General features: G+C 36.6%; 4 protein-coding genes across 4 annotated transcripts; 1 reads left to right on the top strand and 3 right to left on the bottom strand.

Annotated features, from left to right (window-relative positions):
• Window positions 1-2,231: 2,231 nt before the first annotated feature.
• LOC306856264 (cytochrome c oxidase subunit 7B, mitochondrial-like) lies at window positions 2,232-3,259 on the bottom strand. Its single transcript, XM_079395423.1, has 3 exons — window positions 3,164-3,259; window positions 2,536-2,657; window positions 2,232-2,450 (listed from the first exon to the last, which is right to left on the bottom strand). The coding sequence occupies exons 1-3, from the start codon at window positions 3,198-3,200 to the stop codon at window positions 2,373-2,375; spliced, it is 237 nt and encodes a 78-aa protein (XP_079251549.1). The 5' UTR covers window positions 3,201-3,259; the 3' UTR covers window positions 2,232-2,372.
• A 1,774-nt stretch (window positions 3,260-5,033) lies between these two features.
• On the bottom strand, window positions 5,034-6,893 carry LOC306856260 (membrane-associated progesterone receptor component 1-like). Its single transcript, XM_079395419.1, has 3 exons — window positions 6,548-6,893; window positions 5,864-6,019; window positions 5,034-5,740 (listed from the first exon to the last, which is right to left on the bottom strand). The coding sequence occupies exons 1-3, from the start codon at window positions 6,876-6,878 to the stop codon at window positions 5,646-5,648; spliced, it is 582 nt and encodes a 193-aa protein (XP_079251545.1). The 5' UTR covers window positions 6,879-6,893; the 3' UTR covers window positions 5,034-5,645.
• Window positions 6,894-7,368: 475 nt separating this feature from the next.
• On the top strand, window positions 7,369-12,254 carry LOC306856246 (protein FAM114A2-like). The gene is made up of 14 exons (XM_079395400.1): window positions 7,369-7,462; window positions 7,910-8,156; window positions 8,757-8,856; window positions 8,929-9,027; window positions 9,099-9,226; window positions 9,976-10,110; window positions 10,281-10,439; window positions 10,528-10,651; window positions 10,780-10,865; window positions 10,957-11,082; window positions 11,203-11,342; window positions 11,419-11,491; window positions 11,579-11,632; window positions 11,755-12,254. The coding sequence occupies exons 2-14, from the start codon at window positions 7,929-7,931 to the stop codon at window positions 11,851-11,853; spliced, it is 1,551 nt and encodes a 516-aa protein (XP_079251526.1). The 5' UTR covers window positions 7,369-7,462; window positions 7,910-7,928; the 3' UTR covers window positions 11,854-12,254.
• Window positions 12,255-12,371: 117 nt separating this feature from the next.
• Window positions 12,372-13,723, bottom strand: LOC306856261 (small ribosomal subunit protein uS17m-like). The gene is made up of 3 exons (XM_079395420.1): window positions 13,645-13,723; window positions 13,366-13,510; window positions 12,372-13,203 (listed from the first exon to the last, which is right to left on the bottom strand). The coding sequence occupies exons 2-3, from the start codon at window positions 13,486-13,488 to the stop codon at window positions 12,910-12,912; spliced, it is 417 nt and encodes a 138-aa protein (XP_079251546.1). The 5' UTR covers window positions 13,489-13,510; window positions 13,645-13,723; the 3' UTR covers window positions 12,372-12,909.
• Between the last annotated feature and the right edge of the window lie 3,917 nt (window positions 13,724-17,640).

The raw sequence follows: 17,640 nt of genomic DNA, 5'->3' as shown, positions 1-17,640 counted from the left end.
TTCAGTCACATTTTTAAATATCCAGTCATACAAGTATTATTAGGAATACAATTATTTCAGGCAAAATACTTGCCACATTCAGTTCTGTTAGTCATATACATTTTTCTTCTGTTACATCATATTGAATTATTTTAGTTCATGCTGGCATTTTGCCACACTTTAATTGTGAAATTAATTTATCAGAGTGAAAAGTTTAACACACACAAGTGTTAGGCTTTTATTTGTGCACATAACATTGAAGCGTGTGTTTATGCATTCAATAAAAAAAAACTAAAACTCGATTCCTGGAAGGCCACAGCTCTGCAGAGTTTAGCTCCAAATCACACCTGCTTGGAAAGTTCTAAAGATCCTGGAGACCTTGATTAGTTGGATCAGGTGTTTGATTAGGGTTGGAGCAAAACTGTGCAGAGCTGTGGCCCTCCAGGAATTGAGTTTGAGACCAATTTAAATATTTTCCCAGGATAACCAGGGGAACGCCTGTACTTTGAGGTTTTATTACCCCATCCCCAAGATTTATGAGAGTGAAGATAAGACACATGGCAAATACTACTATATATCATTATAAGAACACAAAAAGATGACTGGAACTTTAATGTCCACTATCAGGCGCTGGCATTTCGATCGAAAGCCATGGAATGTGCGCACAGAGGTAGAGGTCTCTCTGCAATACACCCAGTCAGTATAGGAGACTTCCATATTTTGTCTACCTACTGTTGGAACTTGCAGGTACACAAGTTGGTTGGATTTTTTCAACTAGCTCCTCCATCTCTTCTTCCTTCACTTCAGTTCTTGGTTCCTGAGCAGGAACACGTGGAAAAACCGGTGTACTTACTACAGCAGGGGGCGGAACCCCTTTGTAAGGCACCGACTCGTGGAACCTCCAAACTTGAGGAAACTGGATAAGGAGCAGGTGAGACAGTACCCTCAACTGCTGGAGATGACTGCCAGCTGATGCTCCAGCTCTGCCAGCTTCTGGAAAGACACATTATCACCGTTTTGATCATCCCCACGCAGCTGAGAAACACCAGAGCAGTGATCGTTCTGTATTTTGGCATGCCTCTGGGGAGACACTCTATGCAGGTCTCCAAACAGGGCATGCCATGTTCTCTGTACTTCTTCAGGTTTCTTGAGAACGACAGATCTAACTCCTAAATTCTGGCACACACATCTCCTCTGTACACCACTGCTCGAGCTACTGCAGATGGAACCTCACTGGGCTTGTGTAGCTCCACAAAATCCTTGAAGTTCCATTTTGCTTTGCAGTTGCGCATCTCATCCCAATACTTGATGTGTGGGAAATACTTGAATTTGGACATCCCAAGTTCGATACAGCAGACAGGATGGTAACTCATGGAGTTAACCATCTCCAAGGCTCTCCGTTCAATTTCAATCTCCGTGGTTATTCAAAGGCTTTTCTCTGGCACACTTCCCGACAGAACTCCACCATCCAGCAGTCCACTAAACGTCTGATGGAACGATCAGGCCCTTTCAAAGACTGCAGCCAATTGTAGAGTGTGGTGTATGTGGTGCAGACCCAATCTGTTTTCATTGTCCCGAAAAGGAACAAGCATTAGAACTGATTCTAGGAGATTGTCCATCATGGGCTGGATGAAAAAATGGCTAGGCTCCAACACCTCCTGGTACCCAGGACGCACCAAAAAGACGCCCTCCAACCTCACGCAGGTCCTTGTGCATGCCTTCCGGGCCAGGTCGTAAACATGCTCCACGTACCTCTTGGCGTTATGTGCAATCATCCTCCTGTGCTTTTCGATGTGGAGATCACACATTGTGATCACTCAGCTGACAGGATATTTCCGTGGCGATGCCTCGTGACAATGTGGAGTTACCGCGTACAGTTGCTAGAAATTCAAGTGGCATCTTCCTTCACTCACAGCCTGCCTAAGCATTAAATCAACATCTATGGGCAGATGATCATTGTTGCTTTGGAAGTTGCCAGTTTCACACAGTAGGACGGGAAAAGGGTTCCACGGCCACCCACTACCTCCTAAAGTCCGTAAAGGGACAACAAAAGTTCAAGTGTGGATAATACATCAACAGGTTCTGCGCAAAAGATTTCAAAATAAAATCCAAAGGTAATTTTCCGTGATTCCCGTGTAAAAAACAACCTTGAAAGCCCTTTAACATCACACAGCAGCATGTGAATTTCAAATCTGAAATCTAAACCCTTTAATAGCACATTTCAGCATGAAATAAACAAGATGACTAATGTTAAGATTTATATTTAATTTATTACATTTTTACAGACATGCCAATATAGCAACAAGATTGGATAAGGTGAAAAGTCTCCATTTGCAAAATGGAAAATGTCATTCAGAATCCTCCAGCATTCAGTGCACAATGAGGAAATGCATTCATTCCTCCTGCCATGGCTTGGGCTGCACCTTGCCTACAGGTGACAGGTTCCATACAATGCCTGTTGATGTGGCCACCTGCAAAGACAGTGCACAAATTCACATATAACACATTGAAATGAGATAAATAATTACTAGAAGGTTTGTGTTTGCAGTCACTTACATATGCCCAAACAGCTGTGCAAAATGTGACCCCAGCAATCAGCAGAGGAGCTCCATACTTTGCATGAAATTCACGGGACAGATCGGATCTCTGTCGCACAGCCACCTGACGGGCACTCTGACCTATTGTAAAGAACATTTATTCAAGTTTACTTATGCTTCAAAACATTATTCATTGCCTCAACGAAGAATTGTAAAGAACCTGGACTCACTGAATTTATTAAAGACATTCCTAATGCAAACCATTGACTTTTTAATTTTTTTTATATACATTTATAGATATATTAGACACATTTTAGAACACAAGACAAATTCTTGCACTCAGCGGGAGTAATATTTACATTTTAAGATAATTTATATGAGCTATATGTGATGTCAGACAGGTTTTAAGCGCACATATGGCAAAAAATATATATAAACATGTCTTTATAGGGAAAGCTGACAACATATTAAATAATTTCTTAAATTGTAACTTACACACCAGCGAACTACGGATGTATTACATTAAACTAGCTTTAGCATGAGTTACAGAAAAATAACAGCCAGATTATTGGCCAGCATTGTAACAGATACGGTTCAATGAAATGTGAAATAAAATGGTCAGTCCTTGAATAAGATATTTAACTTACCGCTGAGGTTCAGGGCAACTTTGGCGAAACGATACATGTTTTTATCTCTGTAGCTCCTGCTAATACCCTTGAACTGAATGGCAGAAACAAAATGGCAGCGCGGAAGTGAGTGAGCGAGGCGTGCGCGTGCACACGAGGGGAGCGTAACGACTATCAACGGTAGATTCAACATAACGCAAAATTAAAATGTTACACTAAAACAAACTCCGATAGTTTAAGGTTATGTGGTCTGTGGTTAACCTATACGGGAGTAACGTATAATAATAAGTGTAAACGTGCTAAAAAAAATCGGTTTATATGAAGTAACCATCACTGCGGTGTTAAAGTTAGTTCAACACTTCGCCGGTTGTTCGGTATTAACTCTGCACTATACTTACACAATGTAGCGATGGATAGTGTATATCATAAATTATCTAGTGTATCATAAAGTTGAGTTTTTGGCGCATGTTTATAGACGTGTCAGGATGGCCGAGTGGTCTAAGGCGCCAGATTCAAGGGCTGATCCCTTCCGATGATCCGGGTATTCTGGTCTCCGAATGGAGGCGTGGGTTCGAATCCCACTTCTGACATATATCTTTTTCTTCAACTAGATATATTACAAATGTTATCAGATGTTTTAAATGCAAGAAATAAACTTATCCTTTTGGGCCAACTTTACATATTCCCAGAATAAGAGGGATATGTCTTCCCTTTAAAGTGACTTGATAGTTAATTTTGTAAAGCGTCACACATGAAAAAAAAAAATCAGAAAACTGTAAATAAACTGATCTGAAAAACAAACATTCAAAATGTATTTTTTATCTTTTTTGTCTCACGTGGAACAGTATTAACACTACAAAACATAAAAGAAAATCGTTTAAAAAGTTTGCATGTGTGTTTAATGTGTTTAATAAGGCTTTTATATAATGTGCTACAGTGAGAATATGGAGCTCACACTCAAGTAGAAATACTTTTTTCTGAAAATATTCAGAAAAAATTTAAATTTGGTATAGATGTTATTACTGTGGCCGAAAAGTCAAATTACATTTGAAAATGTATGAACATGAAAATGTCATGTTTCCACTATTTACGTCCAATAATATATCCTAGTAAATTATATTTAAATTACGGAATAGTTTACCCAAAAATGAAAATTTACTCACACTCTCCTCTGCTGAACAAAAAGGAAATGTTGGTAACCATTGACTTCCATAGAATAAAAGAAACTCAAGCAGGGTTGGGACCGGGTGAGTAAATGATTTCAAAATCTCTTCAATTAAATAATCAAAGCTCTGCAGGTTTAATTGTATTTAGCAAATTATAGCGTTATGTAGTGCAATGATGATTGGTAGATGCACACATAAGCATTTCTCAGTAGCCTGTTGCATCGTATTTGATACATTTTAACATGAAAAAAAATTTATGGACAATCAAGCGGCTTCTGTCCAGTTACTGTTCATCTTGAAATATTAATAATAATATAGAAGTTATTCTTACATTTACATTATAAAAATCATTAGATTTCACAGCAAAAACACACATGTATCACGACCTGAAGGCGGACGTTTCTAGAATTAAACAAGCCTTTTACTTGCTACAAAAGTCTCAATCAGATGACAGAAGGCTTGTCGTAGGTTATGTAAAACATGTTTTTCAGCCAAGGTTTGATCATGTTGATAATTTTTCAGGTAGTTCAAATTCAAATTCAGGTAGTAAATATCATACAGTAGGCTTTATAGAGTTAACTTGCTACAGGAACAGTTCAGCTGGAGCAAATGCTATATTAAATGGATTCATGATTCAAGGTTCATGGAGAAACCACCAGTAATCAGCAACGTATACTATGAACCAACATAGTGTTTTAAAATAAAATCAGTAATGCACAATGATAATAAAGCATATTCTTTAATAATGAAAATTATGAACAGAAAAGGTGTTTTGCAAATACTTTACTTGTAACAAAAGTTGAAAATATAATCTCTACATAATGCAATGGAATGTGTATCTAATCTACAAGTTTCCTGAGCAGATGTTAAGACTAGTATGATAAATTTGCTCGAAACCTTCTTTAGTACGGGCCTTGTCTTAATCAGTATCAGGGAAACTGGTCCAACAAGCACCCCTGAATGAGATCTCCACTCCAACTTTTACTATAATGCTCATTGAAAAGCATTTTAGTGCATTTTGATGTTTATGTATGTATTTGGTTTAAATGTTCTCTGGCTAGATCAAAATCTGGAGTCAGCAGTCAAAATAAAAAGAGTGAGAATTGTGTCTCATATTTATAGCAAGCTATATATATTTTTACCCAAGAATTCTTCAAATGATATGATTATGAGTCACAGTTGCTGTAGATATATCATATACTACATTAGGTTTATGTAATATGATATGAAATTCTGTTTCTGAACACATGACGTGCTAATTAAGGTCACAGTGATGAGGTGGAGGCTCAGACAAAACAGTCAAAACTACCATGAATGGAAGAGCTAGGTTTGTTGTCCTAATCCTTCTTTTTGTCCTTGACTTCCTCATCATCTGTGTATTCAGTCGGTTCTTCTCCAGGTTTAAGAAGCTTCCCAATATAATCATATTTCTCTGTGGAGGCAAATATAACTCATTACTCAACATTTAGCAATGCAACCCTGTTGCAACATTCCTGAAGAGTGCAACTGTAAAATCAGAGGCTGGAACAAGAATAAACGGTGTCCTTCAACTCACGAGTGAACTGGGTTTCCCACTCGCTCAGGCTCTCCTGCTGCATAGCATTGAGATCTGAAAGATCATCATGAGTGTCTTTCAAGGCCTCCTTCTCCAAACAGAACGTGGCCAGTCCTCTGGATGCATCTCTGCCAGCAAAGACCCCATAAGGGCCCTCTAAAAGTGAACAAAGTGGGTATTAGCTCTTCAAAAATATATCATCTCAACAGGAATGCAAAGCAAGTAGTGTCCATTTTCTTGAATGAAGCACCATTCTGTGCTCAGTGGACATCTTCATTATCTAGTCAACCTTTATCCGAGTTTAGTCAATCATTCACTGATGACCAGCAGTTTTGGCATTGCAAAAGTGTGCACAGAAGTTACAAAAACGCAAAAATACTGCGATGACGTCGCTGTATCAAACCAAAGATAATGTAAACAGAGAACAGGGTTGCGTGACATCTCTATTATCCTGAATCTTCAGTAGGTTAGAGGTTCTGACTTGGCATTTGTAGGCTGTTTAAAAGGTGCGACATAAAGAGGCGTGTCTGAAATTAAATTATTGCATTTTTGTGGAATATTTTAAAATGAATATGCCAACGTAATCACGTAATCCTTTGAAAAAATAAATAAATGCATAAAAAAATCACCTGAGATAAGTTTGAAATAAGACCCACGACTGAATCTGAGATATTTGCATTCTACCTGGTCCGTAGAACTTCTTTCCTCTTGTAACATCAAACACTTTCCCGTTGACAGCCATCAGGATTCTTGGGTTTTTCAGTCCATCGTACTCTTGCAGTTCTGCCAATATGAAATCTCTTTTCTTTAGTTTAGGCAGCGGCTCTTCAACCGGGCCAAAGTCTGCAGGCTTGTCTCCGCGGACGATTTTGTACAACAGGAACAAACAGAGACATAGCAAGCTAATGTTCAGAGGCGAAGTGAAAATTTCCTGAAGTATTCCAGAAGTTTGCTCGACCTCCTCTTCAGCCATTTCGTCTCTGATGTTGTGCGTGAGAAGAACATTGAGACTCATCGACGACCGCAGCAGTGAACCAATCACAGAAGCCAAAAACACACAATAGTGCGACGCCATCCAATCAGATTCGAGGTGGATTTCTGGGGCGTGTAGTTTTGTGATGGCTTTGGATAGCTTTTTTTTTTTTTTTAATGTTTTGAAATATTGAGAAAAGATTCCTTTAACTGTGTTATAATAAAAACAAGATCTAAACTATATTTATAAGCATAACTAAGTCCTACTTCATTCAGTAAAAACATAAATTATTGAATAGCTGGAAAGTGTTTTATATGAATGGACTTCAGTTCGAAGCAACATATTTTATAAAAACATACATATTACGCTAAATAGTTATTAATACAATTAAAAATTGTAACATCGTCGTTTTTTGCAACATTGTAACATTGCTACCACAATTTAATTTGTTACCCTTTACATGTATGACAGTGCATGTGCAGTACTTCCTCCAAACAGCAGGTGGCGGAATAAAACTCTATGCTTCATTCCTCAACGGAAGAGGGAGAGAGCAACTGGAAAAACAAAACACAAGCAGGGCTAAGTCCAGCGACGTGGCCGCACGATAGAGAAGCAGGGGGCAATAGGTTGGACATGTTATTATATTTATTTATCCCTTATTTATTTTAATGATAACATCTTCCTTATAATTACATTTATAGCGTTCAGCTCATTGGATACTAAGTATTGCTGATGAAACTTAGCTTAGCTTTAAATACAGTACAGTATGCCAGACAAATACAATGTGGTTTATTTCCTAAGTATGTAATAACATACAGCATCTGTTATAACGGTTTTTCATGATCATCTCATGTCTAAAGTCTGTATCATATTTTTTATTTGAGTAATATAAATCTTTGGCCTCAGCAATTTGTGATGTACGTCCAGGGACATAACAATTTTCTCTAACGTTGTATTGAAGACATTTTAAAATATATTGGTTTTCAGTTTCATGAACTACACTGTCATGCACACAATTATATATCATATAGCTATCCTTTTAAAGTAATTACATATTTAGATGTCCATTTCAGGAGACTGGTATGTGCTAAGATGTCTGACAACGAAAGCTCCACAAGTGACCAAATAGAGACATCAATGGACCAAGAGCCCAAAGAGCCTTCATCACCCACCCGAGATGAGCCCTCCGCTGAAACTCAGAGTGACAGCGCTACTGATGTAGCACCAACCCGAAAGACCAGGAGAAGACCAGAACATAACCCTCCACCAGAAGAACAGAAGAGCCCAGAGACACAAACACCAGCAGAAAGAGCTACAGATGTAAGCTTTTCTCACACTTCTACTGTATATATATATATATATATACATATATAGTAGATTTTGCACTTAAATATGTATTTCAAATAATATATTTAAATCAACTACTTCATTGTGGCTAATTTGTAGATTGTACCTCAGAAAATTGCTCTGTATTTTCATATTTTTCATATTTTCTTATTTTTGACTGCACAGATCATGTGTGCAACTTTTTTTTTTTTTAAGTGCCCATATTATCGTCATTTACAAGTTATTGTCATTTTCTAATTTTATTTTTGGGGTCTGTTAGAATAGATTTACATGATTTACGGTTTTAAAGACATAATTTTCCTCACTAGTTTGTACATTGTTGCAGCACCTCTTTTCCTCCTAAATGTTCTGTTTTAGTTCCTGTCTCTTTAAAGCCCACCTTTCTGCTCTGTTTTCTCTGATTGGTCAGCTGGTCCAGTCTGATGTGATTGGTCAACCGCTTAGCTTTTTCTACTCATGTCCAAAAAAAAAAAAGTAAAAATTCAGAACATGAAAATGTTTCAGTCTAAAAATACCATCATGGGGTTAATAATGATATAATTCTATAGCTAACTGTCACTATTTTTCCATCAGCCCTCCCCAGAGACGACTGTTTCCCAGGGAGGTTGGGGTTACTGGGGTAGCTGGGGCAAATCTATCATCTCCTCTGCTACTGCCACTGTAGCTACTGTGGGTAAGAGACTTTTTTATTAAACAGCTCAGTTCATATATCATCAAGACTCATACTGTTCGTTCGTTGTCTAAGGCCAAGGGTTGACACAGGTCATTGAGAAAGCTGAGACGTCTCTAGGAATCCCAAGTCCTGAGGAGCTTTCTGCTCAAGCAGAAAAAGAAAAAACTGAAGGTAATGATGTGCTCTCTGATTGACATGGGAGTTCACACGTATAGATGATCTTTCTGCTTTTTGCCCTGCAGATTCAGCGAGTAGTAAGGAAAATAAAGATGAAGAGGAGAAGACGTATGGAATGGGTGGTGCTATGGGAATGATCTCCTCCAGTAGTATGGGAATGTTGTCATCTTTAACCACTGTAGTTCAGAGTACGGTAAGGGCAAGCTAAATGCTAAATGTATGCTGGATGGTAATAAAGCTAATTAATTTTATTTGAAATCGGACTAAACAATGGTAACTAAATCATACTAATAACTTAAAATAGTAACTACATCATCTCAAAATCAGGATTTTTTAATTTTTTATTTAACTGTTTTATTGATTGATTGATTGATTGATTGATTTGATTGAAGAACTGCAGTTCTCAAGGTCTTGGGAAACCAGAGGAGGCCCAATTTTAAAAGTGTGATTTCTAAACCAGAAATTTAGTTAAATCGATTACAAAAATTCTTATGCTTAATCATTAGCTAATAAATCAAGGATGACTGGCCAAGTCATGAATGTTCCCTGAAGAACATACAGCTCCTAAAACTTCTGGAATCTTGAAATATAATTAATATAATTTAAATTAATAATAATAGAAAAACTGATAATTAGACCAGTCATCTTTTTTGAATTGTGTTTAATTGCAAATAAAAATTATTCAAATTAAAATGTATAAACTTATTTCAACTGTGCCTATTTATACAATTTCTTCACAAAACAAAGAAAAAAAAAACAGAGATTAAAGATGGAAAGTAAAAGCAGCATCCAGCATGTATTATTTTAATTAATTACTAATTGTTATATTAATACACAATTATTATTTAAACATTCATTGCTTAATTAATTATTTTATATTATTATATTATTTGTTTTGATTGTAAATTTGTTTATTCTGTCTTCCTATGTTTGTTGGGCTAGGGTAAAACAGTAATAAGTGGTGGTCTGGATGCATTGGAGTTTATTGGGAAGAAGACTATGGATGTGATTGCAGAGGGAGACCCTGGCTTTAAGAAAACAAAGGGACTGATGAACAGAAACTGCACACTGTCACAGGTGCAGAAGCTTTGAGGACTGTGAGATGAGATGAAATATAGCCACTTCAACTCCCCTTCAGACACTCATACAGAAATATATGACCTTTACTTGAACACATCCTGACCGATTCATAGTTTGATTCTGCTTATGAATTAAACTCACCTGATTCTGTTTTTCATCTCTCAAAGGTCTTGAGGGAAGCTAAAGAACGTGAGGAGCAGCAGAAAGCAGAAAACGTAACTTCAGAAACAGACAAGAAGGCTCATTATGGGATGTTGTTTGATGAATTTCAAGGCCTGTCCCATCTGGAGGCTTTGGAGATCCTCTCTAGAGAGAGTGAAGCCAAGGTCAGTAGAACTGTTTTCAAATATAAAACAATGCTAGAATTTAAAACGGTGAAGGATTCGAATGCTGAAGTGTTGGGTTTGTGTGCAGGTGAAATCTGTGCTGACCACTCTGTCCGGTGAGGAGTTAGCTAAACTAAAACAAGAACTACTGGACATTAAAGAGCCTTTTTCCCTTATGGAGTTTGACGACGAGATGGATGATGATACGAAAGGTAAAAGAACACAAAGCTAATGTCAAAAAATATAGTGATGTTAACATTTTTGTTCATGTCTCCAAATCTCAGACTAAATGAACAACAAACTGTTATTAAGAACATAAAAATCTTAATTTTATTCTCAGGCGATGATGGTGAGGATTTCGTGAAGGAACTGACAGATGTCCTTGAAAGACTACAGATTTCCACATCAGCAGACAAACTTAGCAAGGTATCACCTGAGCATCTCTTCATAATTGTAATCTTCAAGTATTTTTGTGTGTCAGATGTCAGATTATTTACATTTACTCATATCCACTCAGGCAAGAAAAAATGCATTCAACCATATCACAAACATGAAGCAACAAAGTGAAAACCCACAGGAAGAAGAAAAAGAAGAAGAGGAGGAGAAAGAACTGAAAACGGCAGTGTCAAAATGCAGTGTTGAGGTCTGCAACTCTTGCTATTTTGCCTGAAACGTACAAAATGACTTTTGTGATATGTATACATTCATCTTAGAATAATGTATATTTGTGTTTGTTCTGACAATTGAGTTTTCATTTTCATAGGAGGCCCATTTGTCTGCCATTACAAGCCTGGCCGAGTTCACAGCCAGATCCATAGAGCAGTTCCACAAAACAGCTGAAATGCTGCTCCACTGTAACCCTGAGGGGGTGACGACCACAGAACAAGCCAAAGTCCTATCACAGTGAGTTATTTTGTTGCAAAAAGTGTGCAAAAGTTGGATTTGGGGAAATCAAAATCATAATCTGTTTCACTTTCAGAATTACTATTGTTATTTGCAAGGAGGTATCACTACTATCCAAAATGTTCACGTCGTGTTTGACTACCATTGGGGTAAGACGCTGAGATCTGTAATAGGTTTATTGTCATTATAAAATGTGAGTTTTCTGTGCCATCAAGTCAAAGTATTTGCTATTTCAGGTAAATGAAAAGGGAGACGTTCTCAATCCACTTATTACCAGCATTTTTCTGGAGGTTTGTCTTTTCTTTTGCACATTTAAATAACTAAATAAAAAAGACATTTACAGATTTAAGACTACTGTGTTGATGTCTGCACAGGAGTATTGACATCTTTTTCACTTTATTTTCATTTTAAGGCATCAAACAGTGCATCATATATCCAGGACGCGTTCCAGCTCCTCATGCCAGTGCTGGAAGTGTCTCATATTCAGAGGACAGTGCAGTCGGCACAGTGATAACCACTCAGAAACACTTTACTGTGCCAGCTCAGATTTTAATAACAACAACATGCAACATCATATGATGGAAGTAAAATAATGTGATTTACATTCAATATGATACGGGAAGCACATGACATACGAGCACAGCTTTTGCACATCCATTGATTGTTGGCTCTTTTCCTATCTTAGTATATTTTTGAATAGACTCTGTATCAGAACTTTTGCTATAACTGACAGTGTCTGAATGAATACAGTAATTTAAATAAATATATTTTATGTCTATATGTACAATGAAATTAATAGAAATAATCGTTTTAATATCTTTAAGACTTGTATTGTTTTCAAATAATTATGCAAGTCATATCAGTATTAATGTTCAATTATCTTTTAAATAAACAATTGTTACATGTCTTCTAGATTATACAACTATAACTTTTTTTGAAAATGCAATACATACACTAAAAAGTATGCTAGGTAACATGCTATGTATGTAAATGTGGTATAAAACAAATGTGTAATTGGGACTTTTTGAAAATATTTAAGATATCTATAATATTGTTAGCTATAGATAGTTTTGTGTATTTATTTGAATACCTTACAGCAGGTGTGGGGAACTTTGATCCCTGCAGAGTTTAGCTCCAACCCTAATCAAATACACCTGAACAAGCTAATCAAGGTCTTCAGGATGCAGTTAGTTTTATTGATTTTCAGGGTTGGAGCTAAACTCTGCATGGGAGTGGCCCTCCAAGATCAATGTTCCCCATGGTCTGACCCATTAATGACAAAAAGCCTCCACTAGAGGGCACCGACACATTGAAATTCTCAATGAAAACGTCTAAAAGTGACTAGTGGAAAGTTTATGTTGTAATGGCCATTTAAATCTATAGTAATAAAAATAGTATAGTGCAGCCTTGTACTGTAAAATGATGTATGGTTTCTTGACTGTGTCAAAAAGGACAGCAGGTAGAAGCATTTTTATGTAAGATTAATGACCACACAAGGCACTGTGATTATATTTTATGTGAAAATCAGGACATGAGTTATGTACATACATCGAGGACAAACACAATGCTATGAGGCTGAAGGAGGTGTGGAGGCAGTAATGTTCAGTTGCTCCAGTTTTTCTGTCAAAGATACTTCAGTGTCTTCTGTGCTTTCTGTAAGAGGCTCCAGATACTGCGTCCCAGCAACCCTCTTCCCAGTGAGCGGGTCGACCACCTGCCCGACTTTATACACAATCTCTGCGAGTTCATGGTTGACATGTTTGGCTCTTTTCTCCGGCAAAGCCTTCAGCAAAACCACATCCCCAATAGTGCACTGCTCCAAAGAGTCGTGGGCAAAGTATGTCTTCCTCTTGTTGTAGTACTTGGGGAAAAAAGCATATAACACAGGATCAGGATAATTCTGTCTACAAATCAAATGTTTTACAAATAATACGTCATTATTATACAAACATAAATGACCCTAATGCTTACAGCTGTTTTAAGGCAATGTAAGAAAAACGCTCAAAAAATCAACATATCTTACCTTGAGCAGGTACGGATCAAGCACGAGTCTGGTTACTCGAACCTTTGCCGTCTTCTTCATCTTGGTTCCGATCACCTGACCGATGATCCATTTCGCGTGGACCGATGCTTGACGCGTGGACATGCCGTTTATATTTTGCAGTCCCCTAAGATTTAGGCCAAAGCTCAATTAAATAATCAGCTGCTAGCTAAACTAACCGGTTTCCACAAATCTGCTTTACTCACTAAGGCCAGATATTTCTGTGTGTATGTAGATGAAAAGTGTAAATAATACACTTACCGGGTTCACTGTTAAGGTCAAAAACTCATGAAAACATTCAGCATGGGTCTGAATGTCAAGACTCGCGTCTCATGTTGATGACGTAATACGGATGGTAAAACGGTACAAAGGCAGCTTTGAATTACGTCAAATAAAACCTATGATATTTCTTGATATGTTAAGAAACTGGAAAATTAGATAATATATCATTTAAATATACAGTAAAACTTTTTACTTACAATATTTGTATATAGCACTATGCCTAACATTATTATAAGCCTATTATTATTAAGCATCATATTATTAAAAGTATTTTATCCAAATGCAATTTTTCTAATGAATCATCTTCCGTTTCTAAGAATATATAAAAATATAAAAAAAAATATTAAATTAAATATTACACAATTTGAATACAGGGAATACATAATAAATATAATTATTTTATATATTATTATATATGATAATATACCATAAAATAATCAAACTTTATCAATTTTTATATTAGGCCTATTATATTTTGACAGTTTCCTCCCCAAAATGCAAATTTTTCTATCTTTTACAGAGAATATATTTATCAAGTGTTGAGAGCACATACAAATTTATATAATAAACATGACATGTATCACATGAAACATAATTGTACTTGTTTTTAATAATTGTAGAATTAAATAATGTATAATATAAACATATATTAAGATTATAATAAATATGTTAATTGATTTTTATATATAATATGTATGATAAACAATTATTATTTCTCAAATTAATATTTCTTCTTTATCTATACATTTATGTAGCCTATACTCTAATGAGACTTTAACTTTCATGCTCACACCTTCCATCATGCTGATTTGTGTATGGTAGTAACGTCACTTTTTACAAACTAAAGAATGCCCCCATAAAGTTTGCCTTGCACACAAAGTTTATTGCAGCAAAGCGCTTTGCATATAGTGGTCCAACTCCCATTTGAACTATTTGGCCTGTTGTTCCAACTGGCACTCAGTCAAGACTCAGGGAAAAGGCATTTTATAAAAGAAGAAAGATGTGTCTAAAATAGGGGAACAGATCATGGCATACTCTAATGTGTTCAACAGCGTAAGAAAAAGAAATCGGCCTGTCCCTGGGTGGGAACTGGATCAGGGCCAGCGCAGTCGAATCTGGTATTAATCAGAACCACACAGAAAACATGGCTTGTTTCTATGTGATTCCCATTTAAGGCAGTGCAATGGGAGTTTTAGTTGAAGGCTTGCACACCATCCGCCCGCAATGCTCTTGTGCATTCAGAAACATGTATATATCAGTCATTATTACTGACTGACCAGCCTGTTCCATTTCAGTCCTTATAGATTTAAATAAATGTACTCTGCAGACGCGACACATTTAATGTCTAGAAGATGAAAGCTTATGGTACATCTGTAAGTGGTAACAGTGCCAGCCCAGAACACGGATTTCCAAAAAATCATGAAGCATTCTGTAAATTTACTGATCTTTAAGATCTCTCCATCATCTCTGCGCCTGCTTAATCTTTTCTCTATCTGAGTCTCTGCCATTCAGTGTAGCCATTCACTCTAGTTCAGTGTTGTTCTGACAGCAATAGCGAGGCTGATTGGAGAGCCGCAGATAAGAACGCAGCAACAGGACAGGAGGAAGGGAGAGGTCAGCTTTCAGGAAACGGCCCGTACCGTTAACACACATGCTAGTGTGAAAGAGGCAATGACTCATGCGGCCCAGTTTATTTTCTCTGGAGATTCGAATGTGACTTATGAATATTTTCCCTACAGAAATGAAAAGCAAATTTAAACAGACTTGAGCGATGAACGAGATCGCTGTCACCATATTCCTGTTTTGCACTCTGTTTAATGTTATTGTATGAGGCTGGCGTCAGAGGGGTTACATAGAACATGGCTGGGAGAAAAAGACAGCCGTTCACTATATTTGTGTTTATAAAGCTATAAAGACCACATAACTGTGAATAACTGTGGCGTTTATAATGTAAGTGTGACTTTTTGATAACTGGGTCAAAGACATGATGCTCAGTTTTGCTAATTTAATTCTATTCTGTTAAATTCACCATGAAACCAAAGTTAACAATTTGTATTTTTATGGAATATTGCAGTGTTTATTAGCTACTACAATTCAATAACGATTTCGCAACAGGCTCTCTGAGACTGCAGCAATTAGCAAACAACAATGATCCAACATCCAATTAATTCCTGATGGACAAATTCAGCTCCCACCCTACATTTTTCTTTCTCGTTTGAGAAGTTGTTTAACAAGGACATGTGATGCAGGGGAGAAATGACAATTGCATGAATTCCATTCATACCAACTTAAATTTTTCCCTCAAAAAACTAAAAAAACAAATAAACATACCCCCCTCCCCCCTCCCACTAAATCAAAATCATGTGTTGTGACCAACATTCAGAAACATGCATGACTGTGTGTAAAGGTTAATAAATCTGTAAAATTTATTGTAAACCTTTTTTATCGGCAAGTTTACTTTAGGTTGTAAAATGTCATGTGATGTGACCAAATATGATTCACTCTTAGTACTATGAATAGGAGAAAGTGTAGTGCACAATATGGCGGACTGAATCTCGCTTTCTAATTAAAGGGGTCATCTGATGCAAATCCCCATCCTCAAATCAGGCTGTTCTGAGATTCCTGTCAGAATGACGTAGTTCTGTGAAGACCGCTCCCACGATAGTTGATTGACACGGCCGTCTTACCTTAGATCCTCCCTGAGTGAGCTGGTGCAGGGGAAGACAAGATGTTTCCGATTAAGCAACTGAGGTAGTTGTTGGATGTAAAATGAATATAGCAGTCATCATTTACTCCCAACATCTGAGCCGCTGAAGACACAGTGGATTACTTTTGTTTTGAATGGAATGTGCTGATCTTCGATCTTCCTAAATGCGCTTATGTTCGCGTGAATCATTCGTGATCCAGCTTCATCTACAGAAGAAGTGAGTATAAGGGTTTTTTATGAATCTTTGCAAATCGCCTTTCCTAATAATGAGCTAGTTAGCCAGTTTTGGGGCTGAAGTTTAGGGTCAGCAGAGCACATTAGCATTTAAAGCAACATGAACTAGAATGGCTTGCTGAAAACAGAGAGGATTTTGACAGGGTAAAAAAGGTGCTTTTATCAACTTGTGGATAAAGAGCATCCGATAACCCCTTTAAAAGAGCCATTCGCCAATTTGGAAAATCATCTTGTCAATGCAGCTACCATTAGAAGTTCCGGTTTATTTTAAGGTTGAGTTTGCACTATTAACTAACTATTAACTATAACTTTTGCTTCAATAAAATGCTAATTTGCTGCTTATTAATAGTTAATAAGGTAGTTGTTAAGTGTAGGTATGGGGTAGGATTAATTGATCTAAAATATGGTCAAGACATTAATATGTGCTTTATAAATACTATAAAGAGTCAGTATGCTAGATATATACATGCTAAAAACAAACTAGTTAATAGTGAGAATTTGTCCTTTAAAATAAAGTGTTACCAAAAACGAATGCTATTTGGGCACATGAAACATCATTTATGACTGTTCATGTTAGATTTTATTGCTGATTGTTGCAAATATGCATAGTGAACTTCCAAAAAGACTTTCTGATATTTATGAATTCATAATTCATGATGTGTATGAAAAAAGGTAGTTTTTTTTTACTTTATAGTCACATGATGTTTTAGAGTCAATAAATTGTATGCTGTTTTAAAAATGATAAAAGTTTTTCAAAACCAATATGAATAAAGAGCATGTGTTTTAAAATAGATCATCAAATGATTTGTCATTTTCTTTATGGACACTATACATGTATGAACCAATTACTTACAAGAAACATTATTACATTTGTCTGTAGATTAGGGATTTCAAGAGATCCCCTCTTTTGAGAGGCCTGTATACAACCACCCAGGACACCCTAGCAACCGCATGGCAACCAGCCACAACTCATCTAGAATTTTCTTCAAAAATTCATAAAGCTACAGCTGAAAGACTATTCGAATAATTTGTCT

The sequence above is a fragment of the Barbus barbus genome (genome assembly GCF_936440315.1).
Source record: "Barbus barbus genome assembly, chromosome: 36".
NCBI lineage: Eukaryota > Metazoa > Chordata > Actinopteri > Cypriniformes > Cyprinidae > Barbus > Barbus barbus.
Note: the sequence above shows the minus strand (reverse complement) of the source record. Positions and strands in the feature narration are given on the sequence as shown.